At 41.9% G+C, this 22,406-nt stretch overlaps 2 protein-coding genes across 4 annotated transcripts in view; both read left to right on the top strand.

Moving 5' to 3' along the window:
• The window catches only part of atp2b1a (ATPase plasma membrane Ca2+ transporting 1a), a 35,130-nt gene extending 21,464 nt beyond the window's left edge, over nt 1-13,666 (top strand). Inside the window, exons 8-22 of one of the 3 annotated variants that reach the window (XM_063905288.1) lie at nt 389-544; nt 673-887; nt 1,206-1,448; nt 1,928-2,169; nt 2,537-2,774; nt 3,795-3,974; nt 4,066-4,153; nt 4,242-4,348; nt 4,493-4,684; nt 5,675-5,888; nt 5,983-6,194; nt 6,351-6,458; nt 7,124-7,312; nt 7,857-7,946; nt 10,512-13,666. In XM_063905288.1, coding sequence (XP_063761358.1) covers nt 389-544; nt 673-887; nt 1,206-1,448; nt 1,928-2,169; nt 2,537-2,774; nt 3,795-3,974; nt 4,066-4,153; nt 4,242-4,348; nt 4,493-4,684; nt 5,675-5,888; nt 5,983-6,194; nt 6,351-6,458; nt 7,124-7,312; nt 7,857-7,946; nt 10,512-10,901 — 2,864 coding nt within the window. In that variant the 3' untranslated portion in view covers nt 10,902-13,666. Of the gene's footprint in view, nt 1-388; nt 545-672; nt 888-1,205; nt 1,449-1,927; nt 2,170-2,536; nt 2,775-3,794; nt 3,975-4,065; nt 4,154-4,241; nt 4,349-4,492; nt 4,685-5,674; nt 5,889-5,982; nt 6,195-6,350; nt 6,459-7,123; nt 7,313-7,856; nt 8,038-10,511 lie in introns of all 3 variants that reach the window. The other 2 variants (XM_063905290.1, XM_063905289.1) reach the window with 2 other exon arrangements.
• A 1,517-nt stretch (nt 13,667-15,183) lies between these two features.
• Nucleotides 15,184-22,405, top strand: mest (mesoderm specific transcript). The gene is given in 13 exon segments (XM_063905735.1): nt 15,184-15,421; nt 16,268-16,457; nt 17,037-17,116; nt 17,538-17,615; nt 17,718-17,854; nt 17,965-18,023; nt 18,761-18,801; nt 18,901-18,971; nt 19,072-19,141; nt 19,143-19,174; nt 19,276-19,352; nt 20,091-20,154; nt 21,801-22,405. Coding segments are annotated over 12 exon segments (981 nt in total). The 5' UTR covers nt 15,184-15,421; nt 16,268-16,303; the 3' UTR covers nt 21,919-22,405.
• Nucleotide 22,406: the final 1 nt, after the last annotated feature.

Below are 22,406 nucleotides of genomic sequence, written 5' to 3'. Positions count from 1 at the left end.
TATTCTCTGGTGCAACAGCAGCGTTTTTACTTCAGTTCATGCAAATGTAAGCAAACAGGCAAAGAGGCTTCATGTGGAGCCAATTATACACTGCATCTTCTGTGTGTTCTTTGGATTTTGCTGATTTGTCACAACTGCAAGACATAAATCCTGGAATCTTGTGGAATATTTGATTTAAAAAATAAAGTTTGGTCAGTAAGGTTTTCCAGGTAATTGAAAGAAAAATACATCGGACTGACAAAGTGCTGGGACACTGTTTACACCAAAAATGAATATGTGGGCTGGGATGTAGAAATTGAACACATTTACACAAATTCCAAAACTAAAATGAAACAGCGGCAGGGGAAACTGCCAGGTCGTTTACATTTTTCTTGTCCTTTTGCTGAAGCTAAAGCACAGGATGGTGCTGCGATGGAGATGCAGCCCCTGAACAGTGACGAGGGAGCTGATGCTGAGGAGAAGAAGAAAGCCAACCTGCCGAAGAAAGAGAAGTCTGTTCTCCAGGGAAAACTGACCAAGCTAGCCGTACAGATTGGCAAAGCAGGTGAGGAAAAACCTTGGATTCGTGCAAAGCTGTATGCTGCATAGCTGTCTCCTGATTGTCTGCCATTCTAACAGTGTTATGATTGGTTGGTCATTCTCTATCTTCCTTTTGTCTCTTATTCTGCTCAGGACTGGTTATGTCGGCCATTACTGTCATTATCCTGGTGGTGCTGTTTGTAGTAGACACCTTCTGGATCCAGAATCTGCCCTGGGTCAAGGACTGCACACCCATTTACATTCAGTTCTTTGTGAAGTTCTTCATCATTGGCGTCACTGTCCTGGTGGTTGCTGTTCCCGAAGGCCTGCCTCTTGCTGTCACAATCTCCCTGGCCTACTCCGTTAAGGTAAAGTCTGCGAGCCAAGTGACCTGTGGCCAATGCTGACCTGCTTACACTTTAGCCTATTAAAGCTAGCAGGCCAGGCTGTTAGACAAGGAGGCTTGGCCATTTGATACCGTCAAACCAAGCTATGATCCCTGTGCTGAATCTGTTCGCCAACAGAGGGCTTCATCCAACTATCTTTTCAATCTTGCTGCCTTTAAAAACCTTTTTTTGGCACACAAGTTAAAGTTATGTTCAGCCAAGAAAATATAGTGATACATTTTCCCTTAGTCATACTGAATTAAGTTGTGTTTATTCATTGGGTGTGTTGTTTTTCTACAGAAAATGATGAAAGACAACAACCTGGTACGGCATTTGGATGCCTGTGAGACTATGGGCAACGCTACCGCCATCTGCTCTGACAAAACGGGAACGCTCACCATGAACCGCATGACTGTGGTGCAGGCCTTCGTTGGGGAAAAGCACTACAAGAAGGTCCCTGAGCCAGAGAACATCCCCTCCTCCATTCTAGACATTTTAGTTCTGGGCATCGCCGTCAACTGCGCTTACACTACTAAGATCATGGTGGGTCTGACAAAATGTGTGTGCCTCTGAAAACATTGTGTCACTGTGAATATTGTCTTGTGGAGCTGTACCAAATGTCATTTAAAGATTACATTTTGAAGCTTCTATTGAGGTTTTTCAAATGTTTATGACATTATCCTAAAAAGGAACAAATGGATTAAATGTATTTTTGTGTGCTGCAGTAAAACATTTCGTTTTTTAAATCCAAACGAATATGGATTAAAGCAGAATATTTTCCAGGATAAAAATGTTGGAAATAGTGACTCTATTTTTTCTTTCTAACTATTATAACATTCATTTATTGTTGTTATCTTTATCCACAACTGTGCAGAGATACCTGGTACCAACACACTTGTAATATTGATTTAGAATATGGTTATTAACGTTATGAGTGTTTTTAACTATTTGATACAGCCCTATTATAGAGCCCTTTTTGGTTTTTAGCAAAGTACTTACTGTCTTCCACCTTTTTGTCTCAGCCTCCAGAGAAAGAAGGCGGCCTGCCACGGCAAGTTGGTAACAAGACCGAATGTTCCTTGCTTGGTTTCTCCAATGACTTGAAGCGCGACTACCAGACTATACGCAACGAGATCCCAGAGGAGAAACTCTACAAAGTCTACACCTTTAACTCAGTCCGCAAGTCCATGAGCACTGTGTTGAAAATGGCCGATGGCAGCTTCCGTATGTTCAGCAAAGGGGCCTCTGAAATCCTCCTAAAGAAGTAAGAGAACACTTTTTATCTTGGCATTTTACGTTAATATCTGTCTTCTATTGGAGTTGACCAGTGTTTTCCACATGCATTTTTCTTATCAGTAAGAATGATTCTATAGATGTATTTCTACTTGTTTTAGCCTGCCAGTCTTTGCAGTAAATGATATGTGTAAGGTCTTAAGCAGCTAAGAAGTTCAAGTGCATCCCACCCAAGCCCCTTACTTTGCGACTTAAAAACAGGCGCTAAGAAAATGAGCCTGTAACAACTCTGTAAGCCTCTTAACCAAGCGGGCTTCTTTTTAACCCACAGAGGGCTTAGTGGGACTCCTTACTACCACAGTTAACCATTCAAACTCTTGCTCCTCTTTTGTCTTCAGGTGCTATAAAATCATGACAGCAAATGGTGAGTCCAAGGTGTTCCGCCCACGCGACAGAGATGACATGGTAAAGAAAGTGATCGAGCCCATGGCCTCAGAAGGCCTGAGGACCATTTGCCTGGCATACAGAGACTTCCCCGTCTCGGAGGGGGAGCCTGACTGGGACAATGAGAACGATATCCTCAGCGGACTGACCTGCCTCAGCGTGGTGGGCATTGAAGACCCTGTGAGACCCGAGGTGAGTGGCTGCACACACATCAGCAAGAGGGGCCCACTTTTAAACGGAGAGAACTTAATTTCATACATGAAAGGGCTTTGCTTTAATCAGGGGAACAACTAACTGGTTACACATTTGGATTGCTACGGTATCTTGAGCCTGTGCTGTTTCCTTCATCACTTTCATATAATGTGCCAGCACTTTATGCCCTTAAATGAAAATCATAGATTCAACTGCAGTGTTTCCAGCTATATCAGGATGCACATTTGTTTTATCCAAAGAGTCTGCAAAAAAGCCAGTCGTCATAGAGAGTGGGTGAGACTTAACGTTATTTAAAAATTGGGCTTTATTTTCGTTCTTTTCTGGAAGGCATATGTAGTGTTGCACAGTGATGGAAATAGCTGTGTGTCAAGATTTAAAATAGAAAGCTAAAGAGAGAAGAACAAACTCTTACTCCTTTCTTACCTCCGCACAGATGGCCAATGGTTGTGAGTTCCTGTACCAGAGCTATTTGACCATCAGAAAAGCACTTCTGATGAAGCATCCTGGCAGCTTAATGGGGTAGCTTACTCTAGTGTGCTGTTTGGCACTCAGGCCTTCTGAGAAAAACAAGACGACTGACTGACAGGAGATGCTGCATCAGCCATATTAGACAATGATATTGAGGCTTTTGAGGGTGTGGTTCCACAGTGAGATATCCCAAATAGAACCGAGTCATTAGTTCCTGCTAGATGATCTTCTTCAGTCCTTCTGATTTGTCTGGCTTTATGCCATTTTGTGCTGGGCAGGTGGTATACACACAAGTTGTGTGCTGGGAAGAATTGCCTGTCGTTGGGAGGGAGCTTACAAACATTGCGACTGCAGCATATAGTCACAATATCAATGTAAACCTCCCAAAACCTAAATAAGATCATAGCTGCGTATAGATGTGTGGTTGAACATAATCATGACAGACTCACAAAACCTGATCTTTCATTTTAATATCCCCAGTGATATGCAAAGCATGCGTTACTCATTCATTGTGTTTCCGCTTTCCTGCAGGTCCCAGACGCCATCAAGAAATGCCAACGCGCCGGTATCACCGTGCGGATGGTGACTGGGGACAACATCAACACAGCTCGAGCCATCGCCTCCAAGTGTGGCATCCTACTGCCCGGAGACGACTTCATCTGCATAGAGGGAAAAGAGTTCAACCGAAGGATCCGCAATGAGAAGGGAGAGGTGGGCCTCAGCAGCAAAATACTGAACCTCAGAGTTGACTGTTGAAAATGTGCTTTTGGGATTCTATCAGGGTTTCTTCTCATGTTTCTAGATCGAACAAGAGCGCATTGACAAGATCTGGCCCAAACTGCGTGTACTGGCACGCTCTTCCCCCACAGACAAACACACCCTAGTGAAAGGTAAATCAGCTGTCCTGCTCTGACTGAAATGTTTTGCTATTTTCAGCTTTAGGATTATTCTGAACATGTATGTTTTACTTTTATCCAGGTATTATTGACAGCACAGTGATAGAACAAAGACAAGTCGTAGCAGTGACAGGAGATGGTACCAATGATGGTCCCGCCTTGAAGAAAGCTGACGTGGGCTTTGCCATGGTGAGTTATCTGTTTTTAATCAGACTTAAAAAGAGGATCTATTACCTAAAGATGCTTACATTACATGTATTGGTCATGTAGTAGCATGTTAATATATTGTGATCAGATGCAGGCAGATTGTTGATCGTCTTTCTTTCCCTCCAGGGTATTGCCGGCACAGATGTAGCTAAGGAGGCCTCTGACATCATCCTGACTGACGACAATTTCTCCAGCATCGTGAAGGCCGTCATGTGGGGACGCAACGTCTACGACAGCATCTCCAAGTTCCTCCAGTTTCAGCTCACTGTCAACGTGGTGGCTGTCATCGTAGCATTCACAGGAGCCTGCATCACACAGGTCAGCACCAACAGAGTTCATATCAAAGAAAACTCAAAGAAAACACACTGGTCTCTATCCAGCTAGGTGGTTGAACTTAAAGTTTGCTTCACTAGTTCACACTTTAACAGGGTGTAAATATGACCTTGTGAAGATCCAGCTAGGACATCTGAGGGGAAACACAGGGTGGGATGTGATTTTGTACACCATTAAAGTGGCCGTATTTTCTATCTATTGGTGGCATGCATTAGAAATGATCAGTACCTGTGAAATGATTTTAGAATTTCTCAGTTTGGTAGTCAAGATACGCTGTGCTCTGCTGCCTAATGCAGTGATTTGAATATCATCTTTTTGTATCTCAACCAGAAGATTGCAGGTCTATCTTATATATTCCTCAGACCTGCCCTGTGGCATTAAACCTTCATCAGTTATACCAGTTGCATTTGTTTATGGAAACCAAATGACTGACAATTGTGCTGCAGAGTAGGGCATAAATTGCAATTTGGTTCATGGCAGTTAAAATATATTTAATTTATGCGTTGCATTCCCATGGTGATGAGATCTGATCGTTGTTTTGCCTGAAAGGTGGATTATTTTTATGTTTTTGAATAGAATTTGATGATACATTTAGTTTATATTTAGTAATATTTGATGTATATTTAGTGTATATTTAGTAGTTTAGTTATATTGAGTGTATATTTCTCCTTCCTTCTTTGTATTGAACTGTTGCACCTCAATTTCCCTCGGGATAAATAAAGCTTCTTGAATCTTGAATCAAGTTTGTGGGCTTAACTCAAAACACATGTGCTTTTATTAAGACAATTTCACACACATTTCAAATAGGATCAAATTATGAAGTGATGACATTTTGCACGGACATGGCTTTAAACTGCAGCTGGACTGGTAGGCGGAGGCATTCAACCGAGAGGCAGTAATTCCACTTTATTCCTCCCTCTCTTCCCTCTCTTCCCCCTCTTCTCAACATAATGTGATGCCTCTCTCTGCCTCCAGGACTCTCCGCTGAAAGCAGTCCAGATGTTATGGGTTAACCTCATCATGGACACTTTTGCTTCACTTGCCCTGGCCACGGAGCCCCCTACAGAAGCCCTGCTGCTTAGGAAGCCATATGGCCGCAACAAGCCCCTCATCTCCCGCACCATGATGAAGAACATCCTGGGTCAGGGAGTGTTCCAGCTCATCACCATCTTCACTCTGCTCTTTGCTGGTAAGAAGACATACAGGGTGCACACAGAGCCGCTGGACTTATAGTGTAAATCCGTCTGTTTGCTCTAACACATTCTCTCTGACTGCTCCTGTAGGAGAGAAAATCTTTGATATCGACAGCGGCAGGAATGCACCGCTCCACGCTCCACCCTCTGAGCACTACACCATTGTTTTCAATACCTTTGTACTGATGCAGCTTTTCAACGAGATCAATGCCCGCAAAATCCACGGTGAAAGGAATGTCTTTGAAGGCATCTTCAACAACCTCATCTTCTGTAGTATTGTCTTTGGTACCTTCATTATCCAGGTAAAGTACACAGGAATATTTTGGCTTATACATTTTTCTGTAAATCTGCTTAGTGATTCATACTGCAAAAAAACATGATCAGTCTCTGAGACCTACAAATGTGAAATCTCAAAGATTGCTCTGTAATTAATTCCGCCTCTCTTCCTGCTCCTCCAGATCGTCATAGTGCAGTTTGGTGGGAAGCCGTTCAGCTGCGTGGCTCTGTCCCTCGACCATTGGCTATGGTGCACTTTCTTAGGCTTTGGCTCTCTACTATGGGGACAGGTACGAAGTGACTATACAACTGAGCCTCACAGAGAAAAATGGTATGACACTGCCCCCCTGTGGTGGATTTGGTGTAATGGGTGTCTAATGGTGGCAGATGGGCGATGCAACAGTAAAGAACGTTGTACTCCTGTAAAGATATGGGTTAACTCCCATTCAAAGATAAATATTTAAAATATAATCTGTTGTAGTCATACTTCTCTGTACATAGCTTCAGAGCTCATTTTAATTGGATGTATCGGAATTTGTTAATCACAATGTAGAATAGCTTTTTATTAATATGTGGCCAAAACAACTGTATATACAAAACACATTCAAATGATAAAGTAATCCTGAAGCTAAAATCAGAGATAAAAAATGACTGAAATGTTTAGTTCATTATTATGTCAGGTCTATTGTTGTAACATGATGAAATGATGTGTTAGCATAACTTACAACATCATCATTATCCTCTTTTATTAGCTTTCTTACAAAAATGTGGTTATTTATAAGTCCACACCCAAATGACGTACGGCTGTCGTTCACATGGAGCCCGGCAGGCGGCTCATGTTCAGGGTCACCGGCTCTTTAATGTCTAGGATGAAACATAGCTCGTTACTAAAGGCCAATCTGAGGAGACATTTTCACAAGTCAGTGCAGCTCATGTAAATACTCATGTGCTCCAGGTCATCTCTTCGATACCCACCAGCCGCTTAAAATTCTTGAAAACGGCGGGACACGGCACCCAGAAGGAGGAGATCCCAGACGAGGAGCTGGACGAGCTGGACGACAACGATGAGATCGACCACGCCGAGCGGGAGCTTCGTCGAGGGCAGATCCTCTGGTTCAGAGGCCTCAATCGCATCCAGACTCAGGTAACAATCCACAGACCCTCCCATCTACCACAAACACTGCCCCCGAACTCCAACGGAATCAAAAGCCATAAACCCTTTAACTCTCTATTGCTCTTCCAGCTTTAAATCTATGTTCCCTTTCTTAAAGAATGGCTTGTGCCCTTTAAACAAGAGCCTTTCCTCTAATTTTCTGTTTTGCTTCTGGGCTATTTCTGACTCGTTCTGAATCTGTCTGCTAAAACACGACAAGTTTGAAGGTACTGATGAGAAGCAATTGGATTGGAAGCATGAAAAGCATATTGGCATTGCTATTAACTGGAAATATGGAAGAATTCTGCAGAGAAAAGAGTGAAAGTGAGGTCAGAGCTCCCTCCAATCAGTGCCTTTAAACCCAACGTCCCCCTTTACTCTCTCTCTTTCAACTATAATGCCTATATCCAATTTCCAAGTTACATGTTTGCTATTGTTACTGGTGCCTTTTCTTTATTTTTCTCTCTCCTCTGGCTGTGTTGTGTTTTATTTCCTCTGGGCTTTTTCTCCTGTCACGCTGTCTGATTCTTTGCAGATGGATGTAGTGAGTGCGTTCCAGAGTGGAACTTCCTTTCAGGGGGCTCTAAGGCGGCAGGCCTCCAACTCCAGCCAACAACAGCACGATGTAACCAATGTTTCTAGCCCTACACATGTAGCCTTATCCACTACTACCACTACTGCCACTGCCGCCAACACCGCTTCTGCCACTGTGGGGTGTGAGTGCGTGTTCTCCTCTAGTGCATGAGACTTTTTTTTTTATCTCTTCTGTTCTTCTAACATCTTCCTCCTCCACTCTTTTTCTCACCTAACGTTGACACTTTTACTCTCTCATGCCTCAAATGTCATGTAATGTAAAAAAAAAAGACACCAAAAATACATCTTCCATATTGCTTGGATAACACTGCTGTATATATCTGTATGTAACCAGGTCGCTTCTAGTGTCCAAGTGTTATCTCTGTGTCATCATGTTTTCTGTTCTGCTTCTGCTTCAGCCCCTACAAATGGAGAGGTTGGGAAAGGGCGGGCGGGGGCGGGGGGGGCTGATGTGTATTTCATATTTGACAAACATTATATTCTGGATTGACTGTCACCAGGTTTGTCTGCAGCTGCCCCCGTGTGCTCTGTGCCTCTGTAGCACCCATGGGTCTGTGTCGCAGCTCGCTAGTCCCTAGTTGGGTAAATGTTTTGAGTATATGCCCATGATCACGGCCAAAAACGATAGAAGGGGACCTCCTGTGAGAAAATGTATCCGAGTGTCAGTGGATGTCTTGTCAGTCAGTGAAATAATGAGCTTTCCTCCTCCAGCTGTGGCTGTTTCTGTCAAAAAGATAGGGGGTGGAAAGGGAGAGGCTCCAACAGCAGCCTGTAGTGGACGAGCAACTGCAGATGATATGACCGTTTATGATGCAAGGCTGTGTTTAGTTCTGTAAGATCTGGCAGCCTGTACTATTCTGCGTGGAACATCACTGCATAGAGAGCGGACACGGATCATTTGATGATGGCATTTCCAAAGGCCGTGCTCTAACAACCGTGTGGCTGGTGACTATTTCTCTCTTTCAGATCTTCCTAGGCAGGATCATCTGACCGGCCGTGGATCTTAAATGTCTAACAGATGTCCCCGAAAAAAATAGTTTAATGGAATAAATGTAATGTAAACATGTGGGACTTTCCCAGAAACATTCACAGCAGTTCTCCTGTCCCGTCCCCGTCCCCCACGCCCGGCATGTTGGAAACTTATGCAATTGAAGTAATGTTCAGATCTCTGTCTCAGGTGGGACCCCCTGAATCCCTTGGTCCTGGCGGGGGCCTCCATTCTAAACTCTAAACTTCTCCTTTCAGGTTTCTGCTTGAGTCTTTTCCCTTGTTGAATATTGTTTGTTGGCAGAATGTGTCCACCTGGCAAAGTGTTGCCTGAAAAGAATGAATTCCACTGACTCCCCACATATTCTTCTTTAGATTCTGTGAAATGTGTCATGGGCTATACTCAAAGGTTTACTACCATTGAACACAAGGTAGCGCCACGCTCTGCATGGGTTCAAAGTCTATGGTCTCGTTTGTGAGTTTTCTCTTTGTGCTGTTTGACATGTAATCCAGCTTGTAGACATGCTTGGCTGCCGCAGCTTTTTTGTTTTTACTCCACAAACATAAGCTGTAACTGACCACCCCTTCCTCCTCTGTCTCTGTCCTCGGTCTGTTTCCTCTGTCTCGTTCTCTCTGCCTCTCTTCCTTTCTGTCTGTTTCCGTTGCCTCTCTTTATTTCTATCTTTCTTTATGCCTCTTTTCGCACTGTCTCTGTGTCTGTCTTTCTTTCTGTTTCTCTTCCTGTCACTTTCTTTCAGTTTTTCCTTTCTGTCTCTCCTCCTGTCTCTCTTCCTGCCTTTCTTTCTCTCCTAACTCTTTCCTAAGCATGTCCAACAAAAGTAAACTCGTGTCCAGCCTCTGTCCTCTCTTCTCTTAGGATGTGTTCTTGTCTAAAGAACAACATCCCTCTTGTCTCTTAGTTTCCTTTTTGCATTTTGATTAATCAGACACAGGCGTCTGCCAAGTGTATTGTGACATCCTGCAACTGAACTCACAAAAAACCATACATTGCATTGGGTTTGACATTGGATTTACCCTTCCCAAAACATTGGAGGCTGTACTTAATGTTTTACGCTCATTTTTTTACAAGCACACACTCGGGTATCAGTTTTATTTCTACCGGATGGAACTCAAGGTTTCTTTTTCTCTGAAACACTTTTCTTAGACTCCTGGCTAAAGTCTAGCTCGTGCTTATACTTGATGAGCATCATTTCTGTCCATCAGAAATGTAAATTCAGTGACAGGTTTACATAACATTTTTGGGTATATTGGGTACTCAACAAATGAATCAAACTGAAGAGGCTGCTCCCCTTTTACACTTTTTGCCAAAAACATATGAGTTTTCGGTGGTTTTAAGGCCAATTCCTCGGCCCACTTACAGTTCACTGGTTTTCCAAGTTGTGAATTTAAACAACTGGTCATAACTGCACACCTGCACGAGAGTTCTCCCCCTCACAGATTTTTTGACCCTTAAACTCACCTCTAATTGACCCAATAAAACTTGCGCCCTCCAGTTTTTATATGTGTTACTCAGGTGTTTAAAAAGGCACAAACATCCGTGCTGAATGTGACTGACTGTGTGTTCCCTGTCACTTCTCCCTCCCTCCAGATCCGGGTGGTGAATGCATTCCGCAGCTCCATCTCCCTCTATGAGGGGCTGGAGAAGCCCGAGTCGCGATCATCCATCCACAACTTCATGACCCACCCCGAGTTCCGGATAGAGGACTCTGAGCCCCATATTCCCCTCATAGATGACACCGACGCAGAGGACGACGCTCCCACCAAGCGCAACTCCGCCAGCCCCCGCAACACCACGCCCACGCCGCCCTCACCCACACCCTCGCACACCACCATCGCCCCCATCACGCCAGTCTCTCCCTCCCCAAACCAGAACAATAACGCTGTGGAGAGCGGTAACCACCTCCTCCCAGAGGGCCCCAAATCAGGAACCCCCTCGGCCCCGGGGAGTCCCCTACACAGCCTGGAGACCTCCCTTTGATCTGACCCCGTGCCACGTGTCACCACCACCTTTCTACCCGCCAGGAGGAGCTCCACGCAGACAACAGGAACGAACACTTGGAGAGCAGAGGCGAAGGGCTAGGAGGAGAGCGTGTGTGAGCTCGGCTGGCTGGACTCGGAGAACAGCAAACATTCAGAGGAATGTACGGCTTGGTGTGGATGCTTTGGTCTTCTTCTTTTTGTTCTTATTATTACCCCGCTGCAACACAAGGACTCTATCTCCACCCCTCCCTCCTTGGTATTTTTTTTTTTCTCGGTAAACAAGGGGTGATTATAAACTCAGATTGAAAGTGACCTGTTTTTATTATTCTATTATTATTATTATTATTATTATTATTTTAATTGAGAAGGGGAGGTGCTCCTCCTGGCTTGAAGATCGTCTGTAAGAATTCTGAAAGAACCTTTTAGCTTCTCTTCTATCTGAATGGTGTTGTATATTTATCTCTTTGGCCCTTGCTCATTCAAAACTTATTTCTGCTCCATTGGCTGTTAATATTTTGAGTTATTTATGTTTTTGGAAAAAGCAGGTCTGTTTACAAAGTTTGTAGATACTTTTTTTCTGTTTGTAGGCAAAAGAGCTTCCTGATGTATGATGCAGAAAACTGGGACAGAATATAAAATGAATGAGAGGATTATTTCAGATACTGCTGTATTTTCAGGAAAAAAAGGGTGTTTCTATTGAAACTTAACTATTTTTGCCTGCAAGTTTTATTTGTTATATATTTGTAGATAAATGTAGAACCTTCTAGCCAAACCGATAAACACTAAGGCTTGTACAGAAAAGAGGTCCACCGGTTCAAGGAGTTTTCACAGGAGACGTCACGGGAAAGACAATTCGGGCCTCTGTCCACTAACATTGCTATAAATATTTACTTCTTCCATTTCTTCGATAGTTTTCATGTGCACAAAACCTTCTGGAGTTCTGGATTCTCTTTTCATTCATTATTTTGTGTTCAAGGATTTCCACATGTTAAAGGTTCACTCATTAAAGGGAGTTCAGATGATATCCGGGCCCTTATTTAGCAAGCATCTCAGACTGACACCAATGTCATGCTGAAACAAAGTCTTACCTCGCAGTCGGAAATGAAGTTATTAACCTCCTGCAGTCGCTTTCAGCAGGAAGTAGAAGTTCTTCTTTAGATTTTTGTAGTTTTACACACTGCACCGTAAAATAAAATGTCTTCTTGTAGTAGTTCTTAGTTAGATTTGAAAGATCCAGATAATTGGATGGGTGTGTGACTAATTTATGCATGCAAGGCTCAAATTAATTTTATCCAGAGCTCATAAAACACTACTAAGATCACATTTTTTTCAAAGTATTGCTGTATTCAGCTATGCGCCTATTTATTCTTCACATACACTAAACTTGAATGTGCCTTGGCTACAATTACAATTTAGACGATGCATTTCACTGCAGGTAACTCCTCAGATAAACACTGTTACTCCTACAGCTAACCGTAGGACCAAATCCGCTTCATTCTGATCACTCTGGGCCAGGATCATTTTCTCTCTCTGGATGCTTGGTAAATATGGACCCTGGTCATCTTTGTTTTTTGTTTTTTTAAACCAGTGCATTTCATTTTTACTTTTTGTCTATCTCAGCAAACATACCCCCCTGCCAATGTACAATATTATCATTTGTTGACTCAGGCATAGAGGAAATATTTAATTTAAAAGGAATCTATAACAAAAGAACCTTTTAATTTCAGACTTTGTGTATTTAGATAGCAACAAAAATGTCTTGGTTAAAAAAAAAAAAAAGCAAGTGATTATTTTCATATTTCATGCCTTAGAACATTTAATTTAACTCCTCCGAGTTCTGGTTTGTTGACATTTAAAACATCAAAAATGGGGGGTGGGGTTTTGGTCTCTTTTTTTGACCCTGTCCATAAGACTCCTTTCAACATGGATAAATGTTGCTGCATTTGGTTTGTTTGTAAAATATTTTTGACACCTGATGTACTGGAAACGCTAAAGAATTGGACATGTGCATTTTTCAAGAATAAAGACTAGGCATACACTGGTATCTATCTGCACAGGGTACTTTATTTCATAGCGTTCCTTGGGAAAACAATTTTGATACAAATCATAATAAAAAGTAAACCTTTGTATTTTTATGACAATACCGATGATACCTTTCATCGTACTAAACCAATTTTGGATGATTTGACACCAATCACGTTATATGGGGAGGGTTTTGGCCACTAAAATGTGTGTTGTTCTGGAATATTCATCTCAGGGTGCAATCGGTGTGAAAGAGAACAGGCCTCTTTAGTTCTTATATTACCACGCTTAATTAAATGTTTGGGACGGTGCTTGTCAACCACACAGGACTGCCCGGGCAGCAGGCTGCAGATTCTTCCTGCAGCCTGCTGCCCGGCTCCACCTGGAGGGCCGTGGACAGGAAGTGGAGATGTTAAAACACAACATTCTCTGAGGAAACGCATAGATTTATATCTTTTACAGATGATAGAATAGCAGCTGGGATTGCATACAAAGTGAGAAATTGAAAAGGCAAGCAGAATCCACATGAGGAGTTTGTTCTGTAGCTTCTTCCTGTAATGGGAATGAATGTTTTTCCATCTGTTTTATGGATTATTTTTTTATCTTTTAACATTTGGAAATAAAAGTACTTCATGTCTGTTTATCTTGAGCATTTTAAATGGATATCGTGATTGGATTTACATTTGAAACTTGTCGAGTAATGTGTATGGTTTTTAAAAATAAAAAATGTATTTAGCCTAATTACAGGGCCATGCTTTTCATTTCCCATGCACTATTTATGGAGTCATGCATTCAAATGTGGTCTGTTTCATTTCTGCAGTGAAGGCAAGCAAAGAGCTCTGGCTTTTGTGAGAGTGATTTTCACACAAGAGAGTAACTGTTCAATTCACTCATCTGTTATAATCATCAGCTAATGGACAAAGAAGACACATCGCTGTTCAATTTAGTGATAACTTACATTCTGATATATTTGGATACATTAGCAAATGAAGTAGTCAGAGCTTCCTGTCAGATTCAAGGTTAGAGATTAGTTACATTTTAAATAACGTATGTTGAATGCCTGAAATTGTTCATTTCTTATGTCAGGTCTTTTTAATTCAAATAATGATGATCCAAAAAACATTGTAGGTTTTGATATTTAAAAAAATATATAAAAAGTGGCTGATACAAATACAGTGTAAATGTATGGAGTCCCTCATTTTACAAAACATTACAATGATAACTTTCTGTTGCGACCCGAAACGTGCAAGAAAATATGTTGTGCTAAAGACCACCAAGTGCATTTCAGACTGCTATGTTTCTATGAGGTCGTGACAGTAAATTCATTCATGTAGATATATTTTAGAGACCCAGCTATTCTTACAAAATAACCACATTTGGTTGGCATTAACACTCATGTGATTACCTGAAGACAATTGACATCTGTACTAACTGCTGCACTGAAGGATTATCCAGGGGTGTATGTGTCTCTTTATACATCCATGAGTAGTGCTATTTGTTAGAGGACACCTATGATGCGCATGGGTGCGCGCGCACGGTTGTTGATTGTTGAAAACGGTCACTGTCAATTACCCTCTAGACAGAATCAGAACTGCAGGAGTCAGCAAATCAGTCTGCAATGATCTATGAATGATTGTGGAACATCACACACAATATCACACATATTCTAGCATCGTAAGGCATCAGGTCAACATTGGGTTGCAGCTTGATGTTTACCTAATTGTTGTTGTCAATAGACATCAATTGTGTTTTAAAAACGGTCTGTTTGAGTTATTGATCCGTAAAGTTCAAAGGACAATATGTGTGTGTTTTTCTATCAGTCTGCCGATCATGTTTTAATTTAAAACACACACACACACACACACACACACACACACACACACACACACACACACACACACACACACACACACACACACACACACACACACACACACTTTTATGGAGTGCTTAACTGTAGTAATGCATTTTAGGATTAGATTTTTTGTGAGTTTGATTTCCCTTTTCATAGGGGTGCTTATTTACTCATCAATGTTTTATGTTATACAGATACACTTTGTTTTAAGTGGCTTTGAAATGATTAATATATGAAAAAAGTTGTTGCCAATTGACTCATTATCTGCTAAAGGATTCATCGGCCGTCGACGTATGATCGCTAGATACACTGAGTTGAGAAACTTAAAATCAGTTGTCGTTTCACATCCTGTCCACCAGAGGGGATCGACTTCTCTCCGGGCCTCTGCTTGTAGCCCTTTAAACAAAGATTGTGTATTGTAGAGATGCGTCACTCGGGGTCATCTTCTTCAAATGCGGTCGGGCAAATAACCACAACCGAGTGCTTAGCTAGGATACTTCCGTCTGCCTATCAACAGAGTGGGACGTCCACACCGTTCTTCCTCTGACCGTGGTTCCTTTCCGCTCTGCAGGAATCCCTTCTGCAGTAATGGACTCTAAACACTGGACGAAGGTCTGCTAACCACAGGTCACAACGTTTCTGTAAGTACTGCAGTCTGCTACACTGTCAGCCTCTTACAAACAAACACACTATGTTGTAGAATGAGTGAAGGGGAAGCTGTGTGTGGCTCTCTTGTATTGGAGGTTGTTGAAAGCCTCGTTCATGTTGAGCTAATTTACTGTAACGTTGTGTCCTTATTTGAGTGTTAGAGCTCAGTTAGCATGTTCTCTCAGCTGGTTCTGGTCCCTGAACGCCTCACAAATGCACATTAGATGATCGTGCTGTATAGCTGTGTCAACAATGTACCTGGGTGTGGGGGAGCTGATCTCACCTGTGTGGAGATATATGACCTTTTCCTCGTTATATTAGCTTAGATTCAACTTTATTGTCATTGCACAGTACTAAGACAACGGAATGCAGTTAGCATCTAACCAGAAGTCCAGAACAAAGTGCAGGGTTATGCATAATATACATTTACACCTGACAGTATACTATGAACACTATAAGGAGGTATAGACATTATAAACAGCAGTATATACATTGAATATACTATATATCAGATATAAAATAGATAGTATGATACAGCCACTATAAACACAATAAATATGAATAAACACTGTTACTTTTTTAAATAATTGGTATGCAGAACCATTGCAGTATGTTGGTCTATTATAGTGTATTCTAACTTATTCTGTATTGTTTGCTTTATAGATACTCTATGAATATAACCCTTTGTACTGTTCATATGTAAACATTAACTTCTTCTTTTTAATCCTTGTGCAATGATTTGTTAAGAAGCTGTTGTAACAAAACTGTTTCCCAATTTGGGATCAACAGTCTACATCTAATCTAAACCATACTGCTGCATGTGACCCATCGTCTCCTAGAGGCCGGAATGAGACGCCCCCACCGCTGAGCTCAACATGAAAGAGTGGTGGGTGCATGTGGGTTTGATCTGCATCCCACTGGTGGCTGTCTACCTGCACATCCCGCCCCCCCACCTGTCCCCGGCCCTGCAGAAGTGGCACAGTGCCGGAGAGGCGTTCCACTTCAGAGGCAGGGAGGTCTTCTACAGAGGTAAGGGAGGAGTTTTTAATGAGTCCTCAGTCTCAGTGCTGGTGTGAATGTACACACACATGGGCGTCATTACGTTTTCAATTCATGGTTAATTGTTTAACATACCAATCAGGTGAAAAACATCCATCCTAAAAGACATCTCATGGTGGCTTGTTTTGTCTGATCGGCTAACAGTCCAACACCCAAAGAGATACAGTCGAGAGGACGCTATTTTGTGGCTGTTCTAGAGCTTTCTAAACCAAAAACATGATCCTTATTTTATCAGAGGATACCAGTTGGCATAAATTGTTGGAGTTTTGTTTATCGATTAGTTGTTCAGTCTATAAAATGTCAAAAAATGTTTAAAACATATCAGAAATCGATTTATTTTTGGTTAATAAATTACTAAATAGATGAAGAAAATATTCAAATTGTTGTCCATAAACATATGTCACATTAACTAATGATCTATGTAAAACATTGTGGTCTTCAGGGACTTATTGATATTATCTTTTATAATCTTGTTAATTATTTTTTCACGATGACATCCATCCTTACCCCACATGTGCTTAGCATACATGTGTTCTCTCCCTGAACCAGATTCCTACGGTGCTTTGGGAAGCTCTGATATCGTCATCCTGCTCCATGGCTTCCCCACCTCCAGCTTCGACTGGAACAAGGTACACAATCTGAAGCTAGTTAAACACACCTAAGCACCATTAAAAAGCATAGATATGTTTTGATCTGGTCAGCTGACCTTCTCTGTATAGGGTCCCGGCTAGGCTGGGCTTCAGCTCTAAATGTATTAGAGGCATTCAATCTCTCTATAATGAACCGTCAGCCAGCATTAAGATCGATGGCGATCTGACAGAGCGCTTGAAGCTGTTTAGAGGGACCCGGCAGCGATGTAGCTTGAGCCACACCCTCTTCGCAACGACAGGACTTTAACAAACTATACGAAAAAAAGTACAATATCATACATAACATGAAAAATACATAGCAAGATGGTCAACTCAAATATTGGACTGAAGCGGTAAAACTGAACGTGTTTCCGAGGCTGTTTTTGTATCACTTCCAGTATAAGTGTGTTTCTCCTTACAGATCTGGGAGCCCCTCACTCAGCGCTTCCATCGAGTCATTGCGCTAGACTTCCTGGGTTTCGGCTTCAGTGACAAGCCTGTGAGTAATGTCAGTTAAAATGTGTCTTATTTATCACCCAAGGAAAAACACATGTCCTGCTTGATGATCTTTAATTTCACTAACTCATAACCTGTGTCCCAGCGACCCCACAGGTACTCCATCTTCGAGCAGGCCAGCGTGGTGGAGGCTCTGGTGGCTCACTTGGGTCTGAGCAACCAGCGGGTGAATGTGATGTCCCACGATTATGGAGACACTGTGGCCCTGGAGCTGCTCTACAGGTGTGTGTGTGTGTGTGTGTGTGTGTGTATATACAGTTGATAGTCAAAAATTGAGCACAATGATAAATTGCTCACCACACCTCTTCTGTTTTCTCTGTCCTGCTAAACAGAAGTGACCAAAACCGCACAGGTCACCTGACCTTCAACAGCCTGTGTCTTTCTAATGGAGGTACAGTGCAGGCTCCTGTCTTTGGGCATGTTGTAGTTAGCAGCTTTGCAGCAACAACATGGGGGGGTCTTACATACTGTAATCAGTGAAGAAGTCAAATATAGCAGCTCTCCTTTATTTTCTTGCATTTTCTCAATGTTTTTCACAATTCTTTACCTTTTATTGTACTTAGTTTTAATAGTAAGCATTGGGACACTTGTATATATTATTAGCAGGCTTTTTACCACATTTCCAAATTCTGAATCTCTGAAGTTACTTCTTATCTTATCTTAAAACATTGTTCCTCAAGCAATGTTTCATCTGCAAAGACCATCTCTATATTAGTCTTTCATCCAGGCTTACCTTGAAATCTTAAGGATTAAAAAAAAATCTTTCATACTCTTCAACACAAACAGTCTCATGTGGGAGTGCGGTTCTATCTGGGGTCTTGGTTCGATGTTTTTGCTTCAAAAGTGAAATGATTGAACGTCAGACTAAAATATTGTCAGTCCACTGTGAATGGAGTTGAATCCTCCTTTCTCTGTCGATTATTTCAGACATTCATTCAGCAAAACTACCAAACATTATCTACATTTAGCTTCAAAATGTCTTTTATTTCTTACAGCAATGTTCGTTGTACATGTTTTTGGTGTGACAAATCAACGCTGAAATATTTATGTTGGTAAAATAATGTAACCTAAATCTGGTTCCTCTCTTGTGAAAGTCACACTCAGTGCTGAATGTATTATTTCCCACAGGTTTATTCCCAGAAACACATTACCCACGTTTGCTGCAGAGGGTGAGTCATGTGCATTTATGTAATGTAAGATTTCCGATGGTACTCTGGTGTAGCTGTTTGGCTGTCGAAGGTCTAACTGAGACGTTTTGACTCTAAAAGCTTCTGAAGGACTCCAGTTTCCTGGCTCCACTTCTGACACGTCTCACCAACTATATGATCTTCCAAAAAGGGTAAGAGAACCAGAGTTTTCTTCAAAAAAGAATGAAATCTATGTTGCAACTGCAAACATGTTCTTGTTTATTATTGACACTGTTTTCTGTTGTCTGGCAGGATTGGAGACGTGTTTGGGCCGTACACGCAGCCCACAGACGCTGAATTCTGGGACATGTGGACAGGGGTTACGCTACAACGATGGCAACTTAGTGTTGGACAGGTGTGTGTGTGTGTGTGTGTGTGTTTCTGTGTGTCTTTGCTTTGCGTTCAAATTCACTTTATCATGCTGCTAACTGATTTAATCTCCTCCTCCCCTCCCAGCATTCTGCAGTACATCAACCAGAGATTAAAACACAGAGAGCGATGGGTGGGGGCGCTCACTTCCACCTCCGTCCCACGTGAGTTCACAGTTGCTCCATGTTGATAAATCGGAGGGTGGGGGTTATTTTGTGCAGCCGAAACATTTCCTTGAGGTTTATTAACTCAGCAGCCTGGGCCCAGGGAGCTGTGGACGCTAAGCTGCTTAGCACACGAGAGGAAGCCTTGTCGACCATCTGTGATCCCAAGCTCAGGGGTGTGTGTGTGTGTGTGTGTGTGTGTGTGTGTGTGTGTGTGTGTGTGTGTGTGTGTGTGTGTGTGTGTGTGTGTGTGTGTGTGTGTGTGTGTGTGTGTGTGTGTGTGTGTGTGTGTGTGTGTGTGTGTGTGTGTGTGTGTGTGTGTGTGTGTGTGTGTGTGTGTGTGTGTGTGTGTGTGTGTGTGTGTGTGTGTGTGTGTGTGTGTGTGTGTGTGTGTGTGTGTGCGCGCTACAGACACAGACCTTATAGTAAATACAGCTAAAGCTTTAGCTAGAGTTACTGAGACAATTCTTCTGAGTCACGGCAGCAGTGAGTAAATGTGAGAATAAAGTGTCGGCGTTTTAGAAAATAATGTGGTGTCCTGTCACCCATGAGTCGCACCCACTTAATAAAAATGTGTATATCACAAAAGTTGTTTTGCTTTTAGGCCTCATCCACAAATTCTCTTGGCTATTCCAATTTTAAACCAAACTACCTTCCTTTTGTTTCTCTCCTCCCCCTCAGTGTTCCTCCCTCCATTTCTCCCTCCCTGACCGTGTCTCATCCCTCCTTGTGTTTCAGTGCACATGATCTACGGACCCCTGGACCCCGTCAACCCTCATCCCCAGTTCATCCGTCTTTACCAGTGAGTGCCCCAACCTCTAATTCTTAATCCGTTTCTGAACCCTCTTTACAGACACCCTGGTCTCTGTTCATGTTTTATTTTTGAGCTCATCAACACACAGTAGATGTTAAACACTTCACATATATCTTGTTTGGTTACAAAATGTGGACATATTTATAATATTTATATTTATAAATCTAATTAGAGTATTAATGAGTTCAGGTCGTTTCATTTAGGTTCTGATCACAAATATTTATTTTTGTTATTATTTTAGGGTTTTTTGGGTTTTTTTGGGTTACTCATTCTACCACCCAGGTTTCAAATATAACGTTTTTGCAAAAAAGTGATATTGGTTCCTATTTTCCCACAGTGCTTCACTTAGGATGCCCTAGACTGTTGGAATCTTTTGGGAATTTCATTTACCATTGAGACTCTCTTACATCTCTTTTGGGAATCGCTCACATTTCTTTGAGTCTCTGTCTGTCTCTTGGAGCCGGCTCCGTCGTTTCACCATCTTTCGGGAGTTTGCTCGTTTGGGAATCTCTTTCGTCGCTGCTGAGTCTTGAACCAACCACCTCATGCATGAGAGGCCCTCGCCCCTATCACTTCACCATCTTTCTTCTTACATCTGTGTCAGCTCTTCTTGCGTAGATGCAGCAGGAATCATTGAGCTGATAGCCTGAAAATAAAACTGTTCTGTACGGGGTTTGAACCAAACACCTCCTGCATTCATCACCTCTAAAATCTCCACTACACCATGGTGAAGATACTGGAGAGCTTCACTTTGTTTGTGTTAATTGCATTGCGATTAAAAAAGTCAAACAGAAAATGTGTTCCTGGTTGGATTTGAACCAAGAACCTTCTGTATTGAGTACCTCGGACATCTCCACTCTACCACGATGGAGAGACTGCTGTCATTTGTTTGTCTGACAAATGCTGCAGGAACTCATAATGAAGAGCAGAAGAAAAGTGTTGCAGATTGGTTTTGAACCAGCAACCTTCTGTGTGGAGGAGCTAAAGCATAACAACTACACCACAGTGAAGAGGTTGGAGGGGGTAGTTTGTTTGAGTGAATGCAAAAGTAATTAATGAGGAAAATCCGTTAAAAGAAGAGTTCTGTCGGGGATTCGAGCCACAAACCTTTAAAACTAAAACTCAACGACACTATCACTACACCAAAGAGGAAAGAAAGATGTGAATGTCCTCACATCCAAACTTGTAGTCAGAGATATTAATTATTTGGTTTAAATTGTATCTGTTCTTTGGAGGCAAATAATGAAGCAATACTTATGCACAAACAAATAACGGTTTCTGCATTTTAGTTTGGAGATAAGGAGAATAACAACAGATTTTAATCAGTGCTGGATTTGAACCCACAAGCTAAAGAATTCAGGGACAGTGTTCTACACCACTAGAGCACCCATACAATGAGCAAGTGTGTGTTTTTTCTTTATCTCATTTATCTGACACTGACCCTCAGCCATAGACTTTATGCATCACATTTATGCACCCGATGTAACAATGAGGTGAACATTTCTATCAGTTGTTTTATTATGATGTATGTTTATGTGTGCACCACAACCATGAATGAGCCCTCTTATGTTTTAACCTACTTGGCAATAAACCTGTTTCTGACTCTGATTCTGACATGTGTTCTGTTCCTGCAGGAAGCTGGTCCAGAGGTCGACCGTCACCATTCTGGACGAACACATCAGTCACTACCCTCAGCTGGAGGATCCCACCGGCTTCCTCAATGCATATTTCAATTTCATTCACTCTTTCTGAAGAGAAACTAAATGCAATAACCTGTGACCATGAATGAATTCCGACCCTTAACAAGCTGTTCTTTTCCAATGAATTTCTGAATGGTCACGTGGTGCCGAGACCTTTTCTGATGACTGCAGACAGGAGTAATGCTTCATCAGATTGAGATTTAATCACCAGTAATTTACCAGCATCAATCCTTAAATACCAATTACTACAAGAGACGTCAAATGTGAGCTATAAATAACATTAATTGTAGTCGATGCGACTGAATGACTAATCTGATAATGCCAGAGTTCAGTTATCGACCCTTTTTCAGTGCGACACAAAGATATCTCATCTGTGGTTATTTTACTTTCTGTGGGACGTCGTTCGGATTGCCTTCTGTTGATTTGGAGACCTTAATTGTATGCATTCTGAATGAATTTTGATATGATTTTCTACATTTCTCCTGAACGCTGAAATGTCAACAGTTTCTCCAAATAAAACTAGTTTTGTAAAAAACACAT

Source organism: Eleginops maclovinus, chromosome 17 (assembly GCF_036324505.1).
Source record: "Eleginops maclovinus isolate JMC-PN-2008 ecotype Puerto Natales chromosome 17, JC_Emac_rtc_rv5, whole genome shotgun sequence".
In the NCBI taxonomy this organism is placed as follows: Eukaryota; Metazoa; Chordata; class Actinopteri; order Perciformes; family Eleginopidae; genus Eleginops; species Eleginops maclovinus.
This window is presented reverse-complemented; position numbering and strand designations above follow the sequence as displayed.